The sequence below is a fragment of the Mobula birostris genome, chromosome 27 (genome assembly GCF_030028105.1).
Source record: "Mobula birostris isolate sMobBir1 chromosome 27, sMobBir1.hap1, whole genome shotgun sequence".
Taxonomy (NCBI): Eukaryota; Metazoa; Chordata; class Chondrichthyes; order Myliobatiformes; family Myliobatidae; genus Mobula; species Mobula birostris.
In genome coordinates, this window is record NC_092396.1 from 7,063,970 (window position 1) to 7,084,015 (window position 20,046).

The 20,046-nt window shown below is 43.8% G+C and overlaps 1 protein-coding gene across 1 annotated transcript in view; it reads right to left on the reverse strand.

The window, feature by feature from the left end:
* The window catches only part of slc2a5 (solute carrier family 2 member 5), a 32,530-nt gene extending 12,777 nt beyond the window's left edge, over positions 1 to 19,753 (reverse strand). The window contains exons 1-7 of the mRNA XM_072244755.1: positions 19,667 to 19,753; positions 12,796 to 12,924; positions 9,783 to 9,881; positions 7,347 to 7,507; positions 4,304 to 4,428; positions 2,704 to 2,856; positions 1,990 to 2,115 (exon numbers count right to left, since the gene is read on the reverse strand). Coding sequence (XP_072100856.1) covers positions 1,990 to 2,115; positions 2,704 to 2,856; positions 4,304 to 4,428; positions 7,347 to 7,507; positions 9,783 to 9,881; positions 12,796 to 12,840 — 709 coding nt within the window. The 5' untranslated portion in view covers positions 12,841 to 12,924; positions 19,667 to 19,753. The remainder of the gene's footprint in view (positions 1 to 1,989; positions 2,116 to 2,703; positions 2,857 to 4,303; positions 4,429 to 7,346; positions 7,508 to 9,782; positions 9,882 to 12,795; positions 12,925 to 19,666) is intronic.
* Between the last annotated feature and the right edge of the window lie 293 nt (positions 19,754 to 20,046).

Here is a 20,046-nt window from a genome sequence, read left to right on the forward strand (position 1 = left end):
ATTACATATTTTGATCATTTTTTTTTGTGTTGCCAACCTGGTCCTGTATTGCCACAAGAAACCCCTCTGTTTCCTATGCATGCTAGAGAATATTCTGGAGTTATACGAATATAATGGATATTAATTCAAGCAAGAGCCGGTCTTCAGTTCTAATTATTTGTCCATCTCTGTTTGTGGGTAGTTTTTCTATTGTATTTCTCTGTTCTACTGTGAATGGCTGGAAGAAAATAAATCTCAGGGTAATGTATGGCAACATATGTGTACTTTGATAATAAATTTACTTTGAACTATAAGGCAGTAACCAATTGTTAATCCATAAAGAAATATAAAATTCTAATTGTTCCAGACAAGACAGATCTGGGAACTAGGGAGGAGCAGGTAATATAAATCTCACGATCACAAGTAAACTCATAAGAGAGCCATTTTCAGGGGAATATTTCCCTTAAGTCTGGCGGCAAAACTGAACAAAGCCTTTTCATCACCCTGGCGACATTCCATGGTAAACTCATGAAGATGAGCATAGCTTTGGGACTTCTCAATGTGAGCCTTAACTTCTGCCTCACCGACAATCAGGCACATAGTCACACTAATCCCTTTCCGCTCTCCCCACACCCCATTGACTCTCTCCAGATTCTACCAGTCCTAAACCAATTTTGGTCACCAAAGAGCTTGGGTATGAACCAAAGAGATTGGAAAGCATTTTCCCACAGCTTTCCCCTAATTAACCTGAGGCTTGAAGGGCTGAATGGCCTTGCTGCTGCTTCTATTTCCCAAGTTCTTATGCTCATTACTTGCTGACAAAGGTTTTGAAAATAAATGTCCCCCTGAGGTGGTGGAGCTTGTGCCTGGTAGCAGGCTGGGACCAGGTTATGTGAGACGATTGAAAGCCCACAGCATCACTTGTTGACTAGTCTCCTGACTGTTGCTGACACTGCCTTCTGTTTCCTCCAAGGTGTGTCAGATATAGACTTTGCATTCCTGATTCCCACATGTCAATATTCCTGCTCCACTTACAAGATAAGAAAGCACTGATCAAAGATTCTTTCATTAAAGACTTAAGTCCAAACTTTTAAGACCTCCTCACTGTTCAACTGTAAAGGTTGCTGTCATTTAGTTATACTCTGAGTCTAATTTAATATGAGGCCCAGAATGATTCCAGGCCAGATGTAAGGAAAGAGTATACCTCTGAAGAGCATTGATAATGGCTGGGGTCACCCGTCTTGTAAAGACACTGCTCAGAGGAAGGCAATGGCAAACCACTTCTGTAGAAAAATTTGCCAAGAACAATCATGGTCATGGATAGAGACAACCATTGCCCACATCAGACGACACAGCACATAATGATGATAATGACGAAGATCATAAAACATGGGAGCCGGATCAGGCATCTCTGTCCATCGAGTCTGCTCCACCAGTTAATCACCACTGATTCATTTTCCCTCACAATCCCTCTCTCCTGCCTTCTCCCCACAATCTTTTTACCCTGACCAATCAAGAATCGATCAATCTTCACTTTAATTATACCCACGGCCAAACATGGCATTGAACTCCGCAGATTCACCACCCTCTGGCAAAAGAAATTCCTCCTCATCTCTTCGACAGGCACATGGAGGCTATATGGGAGGGCAGGGTGAGACTGATGATAGAGTAGGTTATAATGTCGACACAACGTCCTGCGCTGAAGGGACGTGCTGTTTATATGTTTCTATCTCTGTTTGAAAGGGTCGTCCTTCGATTCTGAGTCTGTGCACTCTTGTCCTAGACTTCCCCACCATTTGAAACATCCTCTTCACATCCACTCCCTCCGGGCCCTTCAGTACTCAGTGGGTTTCAGTAAGATCTTCCCTCAGTTTTCTAAACTCCAGTGAGAACAGGCCCGGAGCCACCAATCACTCCTCATGCGTTAACCCCTTCATTCCCGTGAACCCCCTCTGGACCCTCGCCAATGCCAGCCAGCACATTCTTTCGCAGATGTGCAGCCCAGGTTACCTGCTCTTGCTCCAGTTTCATCGCCCTTTTGAATCAACATGTATCTGGGGCTCTCGGGGAAGAAAGGCAGAAAGATTAACTCCACCACGGCTGGGATTCCGGTCAGTCCCAAGAGCAATGGCCAACCTGTAAGGAAAAACAAGAGAAAATGTAGGCGTCTTTGCCCATTTATTTGTACTCAGTTAGACACAACTGTAATAGCAACAGTGGTGATCAATGGGCCATCACAGTAGCATAACGGGAAGCTTAATGCTTTACAGTGCCAGCTGTAAGATTGGGATTTAATTGCTCCGTACTGTCAGTGGGAAGATTGTACGTCCCTCCCTGTGACCATGTGAATTACTGTACCTTTGGGAGCTGTGGTTTCCATTACATCCCAACGACATGAGGGTTAGGATGAGTAAATTGTGGGCATGCTCTGTTGGCACTGGAAGCATGGCAACACTTACGGCACAAATACCACTGACATGATTTGCCAAAAATTACTCATTCCATTGTATATATCAAAATACATATGACAAATAAAGCCCATGTGGCAAAAAGTAAGCTAATCTTCCTTTTTCAATTACTAGAAAATTTACTGAACAATTACATATATATATAGACCTAATATAAAAATTATAAGCAAACACAGAGAAGTTGAACTACAAGGAAAATACTAGAAAAATAACGATTCTACACTCTAATCTTTTATCACAAGGCCGAGAGGAATACCTCTGTCATTTGCTAGGACATTTCTTAATCCAAATATCTGAGCAATCAGGATTCCAATTGTGATGAAGAGTTGGGGCATCACCCCAATGGCTCCTCGAAAGTTCTTTGGTGAGAGCTCGCCCAGGTACATAGGGACCACGTTGGATGAGAGGCCTAGATAAAAGAACAGAGTCAATAGACAACTTGTACGAAGCACAGTTCCTAATTTTCATGAATGACCCGAGCTTGGAGACAGTTTGTTTACCAGGACTGAGAGGGAGGGGATCTTCCACCAGTCACCTTGGTCCAAAACTCTCCCTCTGCAGAATTTTTAAAACCTCCCTTAAGGCTGTGTAAGGCGAATTTAGACCATAAACCCATTTGACATAGGAAGAGTATTAGGCCATTCGTCCCATTGAGTCTGCTCTGCCGTTCTTCCATGGCTGATTTACTTTCCCTCTCAACCCCCATTCTCCTGCCCTTTCTCCATAACCTTTGATGCCTTTATGAATCAAGACCTCCACTTTAAATATCCCCAATGATTCTGGCCTCCATATCTGTCTATGGCAATGAATTTCACAGATTCACCACCCTTCGGCAACAGAAATTTCCCCTCATCTCTGTTCTATTCTGAGGCTGTGCCTTCTGGGTCCTAGACTCCTCAACTATTGGAAACATCTCTCCACGTTCACTCTCTCTAGGCTTTGTAGTATATGATAGGTTTCAATGAGATTTCCTCCTCATTCTCCTAACCAGAATGGTCCTCATTGGCTTCCATGCCCCTGTATTCAGGTGCCAGTAAAAGAAGAACTATCAACACCTCACGCTTGGTTAAATACCTCGCTCAAGGGTACACACGCTGCCTCAGCCAGGGCTCGAACCAGTGACCTTCAAATCACTAGACGAACGCCTTAACCACTTGGCCACGCGCCAACCATGTATATATATATATATATATCAACACTTCACACTTACAGAATTAAAGATTGAAGGTTAGCTTGAACACTTACAGAATTAAAGATTGAAGGTTAGCTTGATTTATCACATGTACTGTACATTCAAATATTAAAACATGCAGTGAAATCCATCATTTGCATTATGTCAAGTTACTGGGGATTGTGCTGAGGGACACCAACACATCATGCTCACAACTCACTATTCCTAACTGCTCATCTTTGGACTGTGGGAGGAAACCGCAGCACCCGGAGGAAACCCGCACGTTCACAGGGAGAACGTGCCAACACCTCACAGACAGTGGCGGGACTTGAACCCCAATTGGCAATAGCTGACGATGTAAAGCGTTTGCTTTAATCGCTATGCTACTGTGCTGCCCCATCCACTGAGTTCCTCCTTGGCAGGGCAGTTGTAGAATTATAGAATCATACAACACTACAGCACAGAAAATGGTCCTCCGGCCCATCCAGTCTGTGATGAGCTACTATTCTGCCTAGTCTCACCAACCTAGACTCGGACCATAACCCTCTCATCCTTGTACCTACCCAAACTTCTCTTAAGTGTTGAAATCGAACCCACTTCCACCGGCAGCTCGTTCCACACTTGCACCACCCTTTGAGTGATGAGGTCACCCACTCATGTTCCCCTTAAAGAGAGACATACCTACCAGCACAGATTCCAACAATGATTCTGGCAATAATTATAATTTCAAATGATTTGGATGCGTTGCTTGTTCCCATCATTATTGCTGGGATGATAGAGAAGATGTTGTTAAACAACAAGGTGCCTTTTCTGAAAGTCAGAAGAAAAAGAAACAGGCTTTAAACTTTGTGATGTTATATAAATCACAATAAAAGAACAGCAGAACAAAACTTGAAAGAACAAATCATCCCTGTATCGATACAAGACAAATCTAAGATGAACCCTGAACATTACTCAAGATCATATTGAAAATTGAAAGATCCAGATAGAATGGACATAGAGGAGATGTGTTTCCAATAATGGGAGAGCCTAGGACCAGAGGGCACAGCCTCAGAGTAGAAAAATGTCTTTTTAGAACAGAGATGAGGAGGAACTTCTTTAGCTAGAGGGTGGTGAATCTATAGAAATCATTGCCGCATATGGCTGTGGAGACCAGTTGTTGGGTATATTTAAAGCGAAGCTTGCTAGGTTCTTGATTAGTAACAAGTCCATAGAAGATGCAGAGCAGGCAAACAGTAAGGTGTAAAGTCATGACAAGATAGATTGTGAGGCCATAATCTATCTTTTTGCATGAGAAGACCATTCAGTAATCTTCTAATAGGTGTCCTTGTGCCTGGCCATATGTGGTTTCAGGCTTTTTTTGAGGCTTTTGGGGAGCCTTTTGAAAGGACAACCAGCTGAAGTTGAATGCTTTTTTTAATTCCAGCCACGGTTAAGGCTTACTGCAGAATGTTGTAAACTCAGCCAGCTCCATCACAGGCACCGGCTTCCCCTCCATCGAGGACATCTTCAAAAGGCGATGCCTCAAAAAGGTGGCATCCATCATTAAGGACCCCCATCACCCAGAACATCCTCTTCTCATTACTGCCATCAGGGAGGAGGTACAGGAGCCTGAAGACACACACTCAACATTTTAGGAACTGCTTCTTCCCCTCCACCGTCAGATTTCTGAATGGTCCATGAATTCATGAACACTACCTCACTATTGTTTCACACTACTTATTTAATTCTTATAAATACTGTACATATATCTTTTACTATAATTTATAGAATATTTTATGTATGAGATATATTACAAATATATAGTATATTTTATCCATGAAATACAGATACTATGAATAGACTATTTAATGTATAAAATATACTCTGTATACAGTGTGGGGTTTATGGGGTATCCAGGGAGCGGCGGCAGCTCTGGGAAGGGGCTTGTCAGGTCTATTCCAGAACAGTTCACTCACCTTTGTTCCCCACCGGACACTCAGCCCTCACCTGTGGCTCCAAGTAGCTGTTTACATGTGACAGCAGCCACACCCTGTAAACCACTTTGACAGGCGGGCTAAAGCAGGCGAGGGTAGCCGACAGCCTAAAACCCTGGTGAGATAGGGACATGTCTGCCCTAGCATAACCAGGCAGCACCTATGGACTGGGCAGATGAGATTTACAGTGAGATTCAACAGCCAAAAAGGTGGTTCTGAAATGCTTTGTGGTGATCGAAGGGCAGGACAAGGCACAGAGGAAGTCATGGCCATCCACTGCAACAAAGGAAGACCCCAGTTTCTGACGACTACTCGTACCACCAGACACTGAATTCCGAAGTTGAGAGTGTGGATCTGCCCCAGTACAATGGCTTTTCCACTTTAAAAACTCTCCTGCAAGGTCTCCTGTCATAAGAACATAAGAAATAGGAGCAGGAGTCGGCCATCTGGCCCGTCGAGCCTGCTCTGCCATTCAATAAGATCATTGCTGATCTGGCCATGGACTCATCTCCACCTTCCTGCCTTTTCCCCATAACCCTTAATTTCCCTCCTATGCAAAAATCTATCCAACCTTATCTTAAATATATTTACTAAGGAAGCCTCCACTGCTTCATTGGGCAGAGAATTCCACAGATTCACCACTCTCTGGGAAAAGCAGTTCCTCCTCATCTCCGTCCTCAATCTACTCTCCCGAATCTTGAGGTTATGTCCCCTAGTTCTAGTTTCACCTACCAGTGGAAACAATTCTCCCGCCTCTGTCTTATCTATCCCTTTCATAATTTTACATGTTTCTATAAGATCTCCTCTCATTCTTCTGAATTCCAGTGAGCAGAGTCCCAGGTGACTCAATCTTTCCTCATAGTGTAACCCCCTTCGTCTCTGGAATCAACCTGGTGAACCTCCCCTGCATCGCTTTCAAAGCCAGTATAACCTTGCTCAAGTAAGGAGGCCAAAACTGCACACAGTACTCCAGGTGCGGCCTCACCAGTACCCTGTACAGTTGCAGCATAACCTCCCATTGTCATTGTTGGATACAATGGACAATCACCGTTTTTACCTCTGTAAGACAGCAAATTTCACAACGTACGTCAGTGATAATAAACCTGATGCTGATTGGGATTCTGATGATACATTCCTGTAGCTGGTCTCTTCACCGAAAGCCCTCAGTCAGATGACTCTCTAACGGATTCTGTGGTGGTGGTCAGGGTGATGACAGGAAACCGATGCGGGAGAGATTTTAAAGTGGAAAAGACATTGCGCTGTAGTTTCACTTTCTTGACCTCACAAGTCCGGATCCAGTGGTACGAAACACACGTCACAATCTGAGCCCTTCGTTGGTTGCAATGGATGACCATGATGTCTTCTGTGACTTGCCCCTGCCCTTCACTCTCCACAGGGCATTGCAGAACCACCTTCCTGGACAGTGGATCTCATTGTAGGTCTCATCCGCCCAGTCTGCCAGAGCTGACTTCACATGCTAGGATAGGCTTGTCCTCATCTCACCGGGGTACGAGGCCCACCAGCTACCCTCACCTGGTTCAGCTCACCTGTCAAAGTGGTGTACTGGGGTGCGGCTGCTGTCACATGCCAAGGGCTACTTGGAGCCACAGCTGAGAGCTGAGTGTCCGGTGGGGACCAAATGTGAGTGAGCTGCCTTGGAATGGACACACTTCACCAGAGGTGTCACTCTTCCCTGGACACTCCATACACCCCAGGGTTCTGTATTTGATCAGCTGATCACCATTTTCTCACCTGCCAAAATAATTCACCAGTGGGGCAACCATCAAGGAGCCAAAGAATCCTCCAAGTGGATACATTGAGACAGTGAGAGACCACAGCAAAGTCTGGAAGCTACTGTCCATGTATTTCCCATATCGATCAAAATAAGACTGGTTGTAAAACCTTTGCATGTGCTGTAAGACAAGAAATTGTCAAAGAACATTCAGTCCCATTCAACTTTAATAAACACAAGAGTGTTTCTTATGGAAAAATGATTAAAGATTTTGATTTTCGATAGGATTTAGATTTTGATTTTTAAAAATTTGATAGAGGTATACAAAATTATGAGGGGTATTGATAGGGTAAATGCAAGCAGGCTTTTTCCACTGAGGTTGGGTGAGACTAGAACTAGAGGTCATGGGTTAAGGGTGAAAGGTGAAATGTTTAAGGGGATCATGTGGGGGGAACATCTTCACTGAAGGTGGTGAGAGTGTGGAATGAGCTGCCAGCAGATGATGGATGTGGATTCAATTTCAACATTTTAAGAGAAATTTGGATAGGTACATGGATGGGAGGGCTATGATCTGGGTGAATGTTGATGGCACCAGGCAGATTAATAGTTTGGCACAGACTGGATAGGCCGATGGGACTGTTTCTGTGCTGTACTGGCACGGTAGTGTTATATAGCACAGTGCTTTATAGTACAAGCTACCAGGGTTCAATTCCCGCTGTTGCCTGTAAAAACATGGGAATCAGGGAATGCAAGTAAATTCATGTTTACTTTTAAGTGAGGTGTGCACATATCACATGGTAGTGTGATGACGAATACAATTAATGTGTTTTTAAATAAAACCCATAATTATTTAAACAAACAAGAACACTTAATCAAACTATATTATATATATACACACATACATACACACAGACACACACACACACACACACACACACACACACACATGTATACACACATACACACAGAAGATTACTCAAATCTCATTGAAATATTAAATACATAACAACTTGGGATTGGGGTCACCCTTCCACAGGACCAGTGAAAGCTGTTGATACCATGTGATGGGTCCCACAATGACTTCAACTTTCATCCACTCGGTAAATCATGCAGTTTGCAACTAATTGAGAGCATTCATTACTGGGATGGATCCATTCAATTTTTTGCCCTCATTTATAACATCACTGCCTGCTAAATTCCACTTGCTGTAACTGAGTCCTGACGAAGGGTCTTGGCCCGAAACGTCGACTGTGCCTCTTCCTAGAGATGCTGCCTGGCCTGCTGCGTTCACCAGCAACTTTTGTGTGTGTTGCTGTAACTAAAGCTGGGAGAGTAGGTAGATGTCGAGTAAGGGATTGTCTTTGTCATTAAACAATCAATTTGGTAAGAGTAATAATGCAGGTGATGGAATCCGAAGCCAAATCAGAAAATGCAGGAAGAAATCGGTCAGCTGAGTGGTGGAAAGGGAAGCCAGCTAACAGTTTGAATCAGGGACACTCCCTTAGACCTGAGGGAAGAGCAGAGGTGCTCAGATAGAACTGAACAGGAGTAACAGGTGAGATTAAAAAAATGCATAAGGAGATCAGGGTAAAGCAGATTTGTAAAATCTCTGATTGCTTCTCAATGTAAGATATGGATTTATTAAAAGACCAAAAGACCATCAGACATTGGAGCAGAATGAGGTTATTTCGCACATTGGGCCTGCTCTGCCATCCCATCATTGCTGATCTATTTTCCCTCTCAATCCTGTTCTCCGGTCTTCTCCCGTAACCTTTGATACCCTTACTAATCAAGAACCTATCAACCATGTTTTAACTATACCCAATGACTTGGCGTCCACAGCCAGTGTGGTAACGAATTCCACAGATTCACCACCTTCCGGCTACAGAAATTTCTAAAGGGACATCCTTCTATTCTGAGGCTGTGCTCTTTGGTCCGAGACTCTCCCTCTATAGGAAACATTCTCTCCATGTCAGGATGCACAGGAGATTTACCACAATGCTGCCTGGATTAGAGCATATCTTAGACTGAGTGAGCTGGGGCTTTTCTCTTATGATCAAAGGACGATGAGAAGTGATAAGGGCTATCAATAGAATGGACACTCAGAGGTGGAAACGGCTAATACGAGAGGGCGTAATTTTAAAGTGATTGGAGGAAAGTATAGGGGGTGTCAGAGGTAGGATTTTACGCAGGAAGTGTTCGATGCATGGAATGCCCTGCCAGGGGTGCTGGTAGAGACAGATACATCAGCAACGTGTAAGAGACTCTTAGATCAGCACAAAGATGAAAGAAAAATGGACTCCGTTGGAGAGAAGGGTGAGACTGATCTTACAGTAGGTTAAAAGATTGGCACAACATTGTGTAATGTTTTATGTTCCATGTTCTTAATAGAATATAGTCGTCATGCAGAATCCAGCGAGGAAAAATGGGAAGTATAAAATCTTTGTATAACTTACCAAACTTGGAGAATTGATAACCGCGACATTATAACCATATTGGAAGGAGGATCCAAAAACAGACACTAGAGTAGCCAAAGCCAGCACACTGGTCAAACGCTGTAGAATAATAAAGTCAGCCTGGCATTAATCCCAAATTTTCTAACAGAATAATAATACATCGTAAAAAAAAGTTGGCAGAAAATATTGGAAGGGTCAAAGTAAATTACTTGCAGGGTTGTGTAAATTGTTTTAATTAGTACAATTATATCAAGTTTATTATCCGAAGTACTGTACAATGTTCAAGTTTGAGATCAATGTTATTATCATCATAGGCGTACATACACAGTATATAATTGCCGTGAAATCTAGTCCATTTACTGCAATACCACCATCAGTTACAAGGCGCAAGTCAATAAGAGTTAACATAAACTTAAATTCCTCCAAGAAGACCACAACCTTTTTGCGGTTTGAAGGTTTACGCGCCTCAATGACCCGGAGAGCTACTGTATGGGGCTCGAGTCAGGGCCCTTGTTAGAGTCACCCATGCCAAACAGGTCAGAGGGTAGAGGCCAGACTAACAGTAGTCCACCGGTCCTCCCAGTTCAGGGGTTCAGCTCAGGGCTAACATCCCAGATTGGACAAAATAATTGTTATGGAGAGACCAAAGGTGAGTCCTATGTGGCCAAGGACAGACGAGATGGAGGACCTTCATTGCCGATCTAAACACCAGCTGCATAACAGGTAATTCATTAATTAAATTTGAATTAATATTAATTATATGTAAGTTACACTGGTACAAGATTGAGAGAGAATATTCAGATACAAATTCAGATTTACTTATCACATACAATGAAATGTGTAGTTTGAAAAAATATATTGAAATATAATATATACTATATATACTCTCGTTGTCCACTTTATGAGGTATGTAATTACGTGGCCAGTGAACGTATGTTTGTGGTCTTCTGCTGCTGTAGCCCATCCACTTCAAGGTTTGACACGCACGTTCTTCTGCACACCACTGTTGTAATGTGTGGTTACCCGAGCTACTGTTGCCTTCCCATCAACTTGAACCAGTCTGGACATTCTCCTCTGACCTCTCTCATTAACAAGGTGTTTCCACCCACAGAATGGCTGCTCATTGGATTTGTTGTTTGCACCATTCTCTGTAAAGTCTAGCAGGGATTCCCAACCTTTTTTATGCCGTGAGACAATACCATTAAGCAAGAGGTCCATGGATCCCAGGCTGGGAATCCCTGTTCTAGAGACTTCTATGCATGAAAATCCCAGGGGATCAGCAGTTTCTGAGATACTCAAATCACCCCATCTGGCACCATCAACGATTCTATGGTCAAAGTCAGCTAGACCACATTTCTACCCAATTCTGATGTTTGGTCTGAACAACAACCTCTTGACCATATCTACATGCTTTTATGCATTGAGTTGCTGCCACATGATTGGCTGATTAGATATTTGCATTAATGAGCAGGTGTAGCAATTTACCTAATAAAGTGGCCACTGAGTGCATTATATATATAGTAAATTTTTTTTCTGTATACCACATATATATGTACACATACCTATTTATAATATGTGTATTTATTCTTGATAAAGCATATTAAAAATATATATAGTTCAAGATTGTATTAATAAGCAGAATGAAATAATTTTGAGGATGTCGTGCTTTGAATTTGTATTGCCTAGCCTTTGAAACCTTACTCTTGGTATACTGACGACTGCTGTGTTTAAATATGCAAATGTATTCATATTAATTTCACCGGCATTGCCATAATTCATTGTTCAAGCCTACTTGTACGTAAACAGAGTAACCAGTTAGCAATCAGCCACCTTGGTAGGTTGGAATCAGAGCGTCTGTAATCAAATATAATCTTACAACAGCAAGTTAATTGTTATAGATTCTTCATTTCTATAATTAACTGAGTTCAATTCTCCAGACACAGTCGAAGGATTTGAACTTGCATCTCTGGATCAATGGTCCCCACATTTGAATACTCATCCAGTAATTTAACCACCATGTCACGCTACACTAAGATGCACTCTTTTTTAAATCATTGCATGCTCTGTGCTCTACCCATGGTGTGCCACCTAGCTCAACAATACTTACCCAATGCTCAAAGGCCTGATAGAGAGGATGCTTCCTATAGGGGGAAAGTCTAGTACCAGAGGGCACAGCCTCAGAATAGAAGGATGTCCCTTTAGAACAGAGATGAGGAGGAATTTCTGTAGCGAGAAGGTGGTGAACCTGTGGAATTCATTGCCACAGACGACGGTGGAGGCCAAGTCAATCCAACCTTTCCTTTCTGCATTTGTCTTTCAACCAAGTGCCCTTCGAAGAGTCTCTTAAATGCTTCTAATGTATCTGCCTCTGCCACCACCCCTGGCAGCATGTTCCACACACCTACCATTCTCTGTGTAAAACACTTACCTCTGACATCCTCCCTATATTTTCCTCCAATCACCTTGAAATTATGCCCCCGCAATTTAACAAATTACTAACATTAAATAGGGCAAAAAAGGGAATATTGAGGTACTTTTCATAGGTTCATGGACCTTTCAGAAATCTGACAGCACAGGGGAAGAAGCTATTCCTAAATCATTGAGTATCCAAAACCTCCCAGTGTAAGTTCTCCAGTACAGTAGCCATTTATGTTTGCCCTTTGCATCGTGATTGGAACATCATACAATATTCTTCTTTCTATATTTGCTCAAAAACAATCAAATTTCCAGAATGTTCGGGCTCTGAAGAAGGGATATTGACCTGAAACATATTTCCACTGCTCTCTCTCCACAGAGGCTGCCTGACCTGCTGAGTGTTTCCAACACATTCTTTTTTTTAAATTCAGATTTCCAGCATACACCATGTTTTTTATTTCTTTTGCAGTACAGAGATTCTGTGGGCACAGTACTGACCACAGGCAAGGCAGAGAGGAACCGTCATCCCGCTCTGAGAATGAGGAACAGAACACTGTGAACACAAGGCAAGAAATGACCAAGAGGAAATAATACTCACCCCTTTCCTTGTGCCACACTGTTGAAAGGCCTGTGGTTTCTCCATTATTTCTTGATTCTGTAGAAATCCTGGTGTTGAGAGTTGGTACCTTGCACTTTGAACGTGTTATCTGGAAGACCGCATTATCTCCTGTTGATATGTAAAATTGGTATCAAGCCAGCTATTAAAGTTCAATGTAAAATTTATTATCAGACTACATACTTCTCACCACATTCAACCCAGAGATTGTTTTTCTGCCTACGTACTTAGCAATCTATAGAACAGTAACTGTAAACAGGATCAATGAACAACAAACTGTACAGATGTAAATATAAATAAACAGCAAGAAATAACGAGCATGAAATAACAAGATAAACAGTCCTTCAAGTGAAACCATTGGCTGAGGGAACACCAGAAATAGAATGAGTGTAATTATCCTCTTTGGTTCAGGAGCCAGATGGTTGAGGGGTCGTAACTGTTCTTGAACCTGGTGGTGCCAGTCCTGAGGCTCTTGTACCTTCTACCTGATGGCAGCAGCGAGAAAAGAGCATGGCCTGGGAGGTGACGATATTTGATAATGGATGTTGCTTTTCTATGGCAACATTTCATGTAGATGCGCTCAATGATTGGGAGGGCTTTACCCATGATGTACTGGGCCAAATCCACTACCTTTTGTAGTGCATGTTGAAAGGTAATTCACGGCTCTGTATATACCCCTTCCTCTGAGAGTCATGGAGTTATACAAAACAGAAACAGGCCCTTTGGCTCAACTCATTCACACAACCTAGGTGCCTTCCAGTGCTAGCCCCAATTGCACTGGCCCATATGTCTCTTGGCGTTTCTGAACAGGAATCTGTTCAAATGTTTTTTTAAGAGTTGTCATTGTAGACTCATAGAGCACTACAGCAGAGAAACCAGCCCTTCAGCCCATCTAGTCCATGCTAAACGGTTGTTCTGCCTGGTCCCACTGACCCGCACCTGGACCATAGTCCTCCAAACCCCTCCTATCCATGTACTTACCCAAATTTCTCTTAAATGTTGAAATTGAATCCACATCCCTCATTTCCACTGGCAGCTTGTTTCACAATCTCATCACCCTCTGAGTGAAGAAGCTCCCCCACATGTTCCCCTTAAACATTTCACCTTTCACCCTTAACCTATGACCTCTAGTTGTAGTCTTACCCAAACCCAGTGGAAAAAGCCTGCTTGCATTTGCCCTAATTATCCCCCTCATAATTTTGTACACCTCTATCAAATCTCCCCTCATTCTCCTATGCTCCAGGGAATAAAGTCTGAACCCATTCAGCCTTTCCTACCTTGACCACTTCCTCTAGCAGCTTGTTCCACACCCCCACCACTATCTGTGACAAAAATCTGCCCCGTAAGGGCCCGTTCCACTCTGTGTTTACTTACTGTGTAATGTTGTGAAGTTATAACTTTGTTCTGAGAGCGACCACTTTGTCAGTGGTTGCGGTGATGCTGAGTTGCTGTGTTTGGGGAGTAAGTGCTGAGGCTTTGAGGAACTGAAAGCAGTTTAACAATTGTGTGAGTTTTAATGTGGCGATACTTTTTCCTGGCAGCATTTGTAAAGGAAGTGGGCTGTAACAGGGAGACCCCTCCTCTGAATACAGTTCCAGTGTGGGTGCACAGTGCCTCGGATGGTGACACAGTGATGCAGAATCAGGTCTATTATCATTGACATATGTCGCAAAATTTGTTGTTTTATGGCATCAGTATAGTACAATACATAAAAATTACTATAAGTTACAACAATAAAAAGACAGATAAATACATAAATAGATAAATAAATAATAAATAGAGCAGAAAGGGAATAGTGAGGTGGTGTTCATGGACCTTTCAGAAATCTGAGGAGAAGCTGGTCCTTAAATTCTGAGTGTGTGTCTTCAGGCTCATGTAGCACCTCGTTGATAGCAACGAGAAGAGAGCAGGTCCCCAATGTTGAGGCTCCTTAGCGATGGACGCTGGTGTCCTCCATGGTGGAGTGGCTTGTGTCCATGATGGAGATGGCTGAGTCTCCAACCCCACTGCCGCCTCGTTCAGTCCTGTGCTGAGGAGTCTCCATACCAGGCTGAGTGCGAGGCCACTCTACCATTCATAGGGCTGCCGTTTCCCTGTTCCAGTGACCCTGGTTTGATCCTGATCTTAGGTGCTGCCCAAACCGAGCTTGCAAGTTTTCGCGGTGATCACCTGACTGCTCCAGTTTCTTCCAACATCCCAGAAATATCTGGGTTGGTAGTCTAATTGTCCATTTTAAATGGCCCCCAGTGTATTGAGTATGTTCTGAGTGGAAGAATTGCGAGAGGTAGTCGAAGAGTGGATGGCAGGGTGGAGATACGTCTCTACCAAAGGAGGTGTAAGGCACTCCTTCCTTCCGCTAGCCTGGGGGTCACCCTTGGGCAAGGTATGGCACCTGTTTAGCCTCCCCCCACCCCCCCAGATCAGGGTCACATGAAGCCATGGGAGCTGGTGATAGATGGTCGTATGAGCAGCTGGTGCATATATCAAGTCCTGGTTATGTGACCACTGACACTAGGCAGACAAACTCTGAAGAGTGTTGATAATGGCTGGGGTCACCTGTCTTGTAAAGACACTGCCCAGAAGAAGGCAATGGCAAATTACTTCTGCAGAAAACTTGCCAAAAGCAATCATGGTCATGGAAAAACCATGATCGCCCATGTCATACATCACGGTGCATAACAGATGAGTGAAGAGACCGTGGAGAAATTAAAATAGTTTAAAACAAGATTTGTGTACAAATGGACTTGATGTTGGTCAGTTTGGACTCGATGGGCCAGAGGGCCTGTTTCCCTTTAAGACTCTAACTTCTGGGAACTTGGGGATCGTCGATGGGCAAATGGAAAAATCCCAAAGTTGGGATCATTGTCAAGCTGTTCTACTGACAAGATTCTAACACAGGAGTGGAGTCGGGAGATGAGGCAGGTAGGTGATAGATAGAGGCGGACAAAAACAAAAGGCAGATGGAACCAAGCGTGTGCAGGGAAGGGTGAACGTGACGACGTACTAGACGGTGACAGTACGATAAGACCATAAGACATAGGAGCAGAAATATGCCATTGGGCCCATTGTACTGCTGCCGCAAATTTAACAAATTTCATAACGTTCCAGTGGTATTAAACCTGATTTCCTCCACCATTTGATCATGGCTGGTTTGTTATCCCTCTCAACCCTGTTCACCAGTCTTCTTCCTTTGACGCCCTGACTAATCAAGAACCTATCAACCTCTGCTCTAAGTTTACCCAATGACTTGATCTCCAGAGCCGTCTGTGGTAACAATAACGATATGTAATTAATTAGCAGGAACACAGGAACAACCAGTGCTGGGATCTGATAGCTGTAGGAACCATTAAGGGATCAGCAAAGGGAAGATGAATGAATTATTAAAGGATGCTCATTTGCTGAATCCATTCATGACTGATTATGGAGACCCAAGAGAGATGCGATTGATTATGATGGATTTTTTGGAATTTATGGGAATTTTGAGTTGTGGAATGGTTCAGGAAGGATTTTAGGATAGGATCATGCAGTATCTGATTGGATGAAGGGGTAATCTGCAGTGGCAGCGAGGCACAACACAACTTCCGTTTCACAAGAGATTCTGCAGATGCTGGAAATCCAGAGCAACACACACAAAATACTGAAGGAATTCAGCAGGCCAGGCAGCATCTATGGAAGTGAACAGTCGACACTTTGGGCTGATGTCCTTCATGAAGATCTGAAGAAGGGTCTTGGCCCGAAATGTTGACTGTTTATCTCTTTCCAAAGAAGCTGCCCGATCTGCTGAGTTCCTCCAGCATTTTGTGTGTGTGTTATTCCAGTTTCTTTTCCTTCCCTTTGTGATTTATAAAGTGCTTTTCACAAATTAAGAGCTACCCGAAGTGGCTTTGGAACCAACTTCTCTCCAAATCAGAGACATTTTTCTGATGTCTGAGACATCGCTGAGCAACAAGGATGAGCTATCCCTGAGGCGGTTAATGAGACCAGTGTGGGGACAACAGACCCTTCCACTGATGGGGCAGAAAGTGTAGATGGTTGACTAGATCGTTCTAGGACCAGAGGGCACAGCCTCAGTAAAGGGGTGTCTCTTTAGATGAGAGGGAATTTCCTTAGCCAGTGGAATTCATTGCCACAAACATCTGTAGGGGCCAAGTCATTGGGTATGTTAAAGCAGAGGATGGGAGGTTCTTGATGAGTAAGGGCGTTTGGGGTTACAGAGAGAAGGCAGGAGAATGGGATGGAGAGGGAAAATAAATTAGCTATGATGTAATGGCAAAGAAGACTCGATGAGATGAATGGCCAAATCCTGCTCCCATGTCTTATGGGTTTATGGCTAGTGTGTGAAGTGGTCTACTCCCTCTACTGGTTACACAAGGTTTCCTTGTGTTCCTGACGCATGGTTGGACACTGAGAATCAGAACCAGGCTTATTATCACGAATATACATTGCGAAAGTAGTACAGTGCAATACATAAAAAATATGATAAGTTAGTACATCAGTAGTGCAAAAGGCAAATAACAAAGTGGTGTCCATGCGTTCCTGGACCATTCAGAAATCTGATGGTGGAGAGGAACAAGCTGTTCCAAAAACATTGAGTGTGCGTCTTCAGGCTCCCGTACCTCCTCCCCGATGGTAGTAAAGAGAAGAGGGCACGTCCTGGGTGGTGAGGGTCCTCAATGATGGATGCCACCATCTTGAGGCACCACAGGACAGGAGGTCCCTTGTGGAAACCTGGTGTCAGGTATGCAAACTGTAGCCAGGCCCTCAGGGATACTGACATCAGTTCGTTTAACTTTCCAGGAGATCTGGTAGATGGCTGTGCACTGTGAGCTGCCACAAACAGAGGTGAGTTCTTACCCAGACAAGCTCTTTTAGGGATGTAAGTTAATAAAAATTGCCCAGGAATCTGTGGAGATTCCCTCACTGTGGAAGAGATCCCATACTCTTGGAGAATTTACAATTTACCACGCTGCAACAGAATTCCGATGTTTTGAAAAGAATTCTTCCACACTCTCTGAGAATTTAATCACCTTGGGAGATTTATCACACTCTGGCAGAAATGCAAAGCTTTGGGGAGAATTCCTACTCTCTTAGGAGAATTTCCACACTCTGGGAGATCTATCACGCTTTAGCAAAATTCCCACACTTTGGAGAATTTACATGACCTGATAGAATTCCAACACTTTGGGAGAATTCCCTCACCCTCAAGAATTTACACCCCCTGGGAGACTTACCATGCTTCAGCTGAATGCCCATGTTCTGGAGAGAATTCCTCAATGCTCTCTGGGAACTGAATCACCTTGGGAGATTTATCATACTCTGGCACAATTCCAATGATTTGGAGTGAATCGCTCCACCACCAAGAGAACTCCTACTCTTTCAGGAGGATTTCCACACTCTGGGAGAATTCCCATGCTCCACGATAATTTACACCCTCCCTCCCCTGGAGATTTATCACACTTTGGCAGATTTCCGTTGCTTTGGAGAGAATTCCTCCACGTTCTGTGGGAATTCCCACTCTTTCAGAAGAATTCCCACAGTCTTGGAGAATTTCCACACCCTGGGAAGTTTATCACTCTTTGGGAGAATTCCTCCTCCTGACAGAGCAGATGGAGCTTGGAAAAATGTCTGAATGTGAAGAAAGAGCATTGTCAGAAGATGCCTTCTTCTTCAGCCCTTTACCTCTTCCACCTATCCCCTGCCAGCTTCTTTACCCTCTCTTCCATCCATTTGTTAAAACCCTCACCTGGCCCCACCTATCCCCTGCCAGCTTCTTTACCCTCTCTCCCATCCATTTGTTAAAACCCTCACCTGGCCCCATCTATCCCCTGCCAGCTTGTACTCCTTACCCTCCCCACCACCTTATTCTGGATTCTTTCCTCTCTTTTCCCAGTCGTGACGAATGGCCTCAGCATAAAACGTTGACTGTTTATCTCCCTCCGGACCTGCTGAGCTCCTCCAGCATTTTGTGCGTGTACAATGTGGCCCTTCCTCAGCCCCACAACACAGTAGAGCCATCGGTGTTGACCTGGATCCTGAAAACCCACACGACCCTCAATCAGGCTTTATCTACTTGTGCACAAGGAGAGGGGCGCCACGTTAGTGCGACACTTGTATCGCTCGGGGCGTTGGAGTTTGGAGTTCAATTCCTGCATCCTCTGGAGGAAAGTTTGCACATTCCTTCCCATGTGTGCATGGGTTTCCTCCGGGTGCTCTGGTTTCCTCACACAGTCCAAACATGTACCGGTTAGTAGGTTAACTGGTCATTGTAAACGGCCCTGTGGTTAGGCTAGGGTTAAATCGGGGGTTGCTGGAAGGACCTGTTCCATGCTGCATCTCCAAATAAAATAAATAAATAAATAAATATCACCACACTGCTCTGGTCTGAACAAAGAAATGCCGTTTCTATACAGAATTGACTGGCAGTTACGGATATTGACCAACTGGTAACCTTTTGCATGTTCAAGTTCCATCCACAAGGCAGGTGTTAAAAGTCAATGGAAACTACAAGCTGACGACAGATGACACTTTGAGGTTAGTGAAGTAATCGTCCCTTCATTTGGTGTGTGTTCCTCGAGCCTCCCCATTATATCATGATCTTGTCTCAGTAAGCCAAAATGGCTCCGACCCCTGTTGTACTCAATATGATCCGCCATCTACTTTTGCCTGGACATTACATTAACCCTTGCCTTGCCGCAATTTCCACCGCAGCAGCTGTGACTTTCCTGTCCAAGTCCCTGTTGCTGGATGCGAACACACTGCCTTCGGATTTCGAGGAAAGAGGGCTGCCTGCTGCATCCACCTGGGTCTTAAAAAGAAGATCTAATACTTCCAGAAAAATGTATGAAGTCCCTACCTTCCGTAGTATTACAGGACCCTTGCGTTTTTCTGAGCCCGGACAATATCAATAGGAATCATTATTCCCCAGTTACTGGAAGCAACGTTTTCCACCTTTCCATGGATCCATTTCACCCTCCTGGACTTGTAAACATTGCATCATTCCAGCTGAGTCCTGTTTACTGACGGCGCCAAAGTTACTCATCATCTGGTGTGAAAGGCTGCCAAAGTACAACTGATAAATAAATTTATTAATCTTGGGTGAGTCTCACAGATCATTACAGCACAGGACAGGCCCCTCAGCCCACAATATTTTGCCAACCACCAAACCTACTCTGAGATCAATCTAATCCTCACCACCATCAAGGACATATTCAAAAAGATGCCTCGAGAAGATGG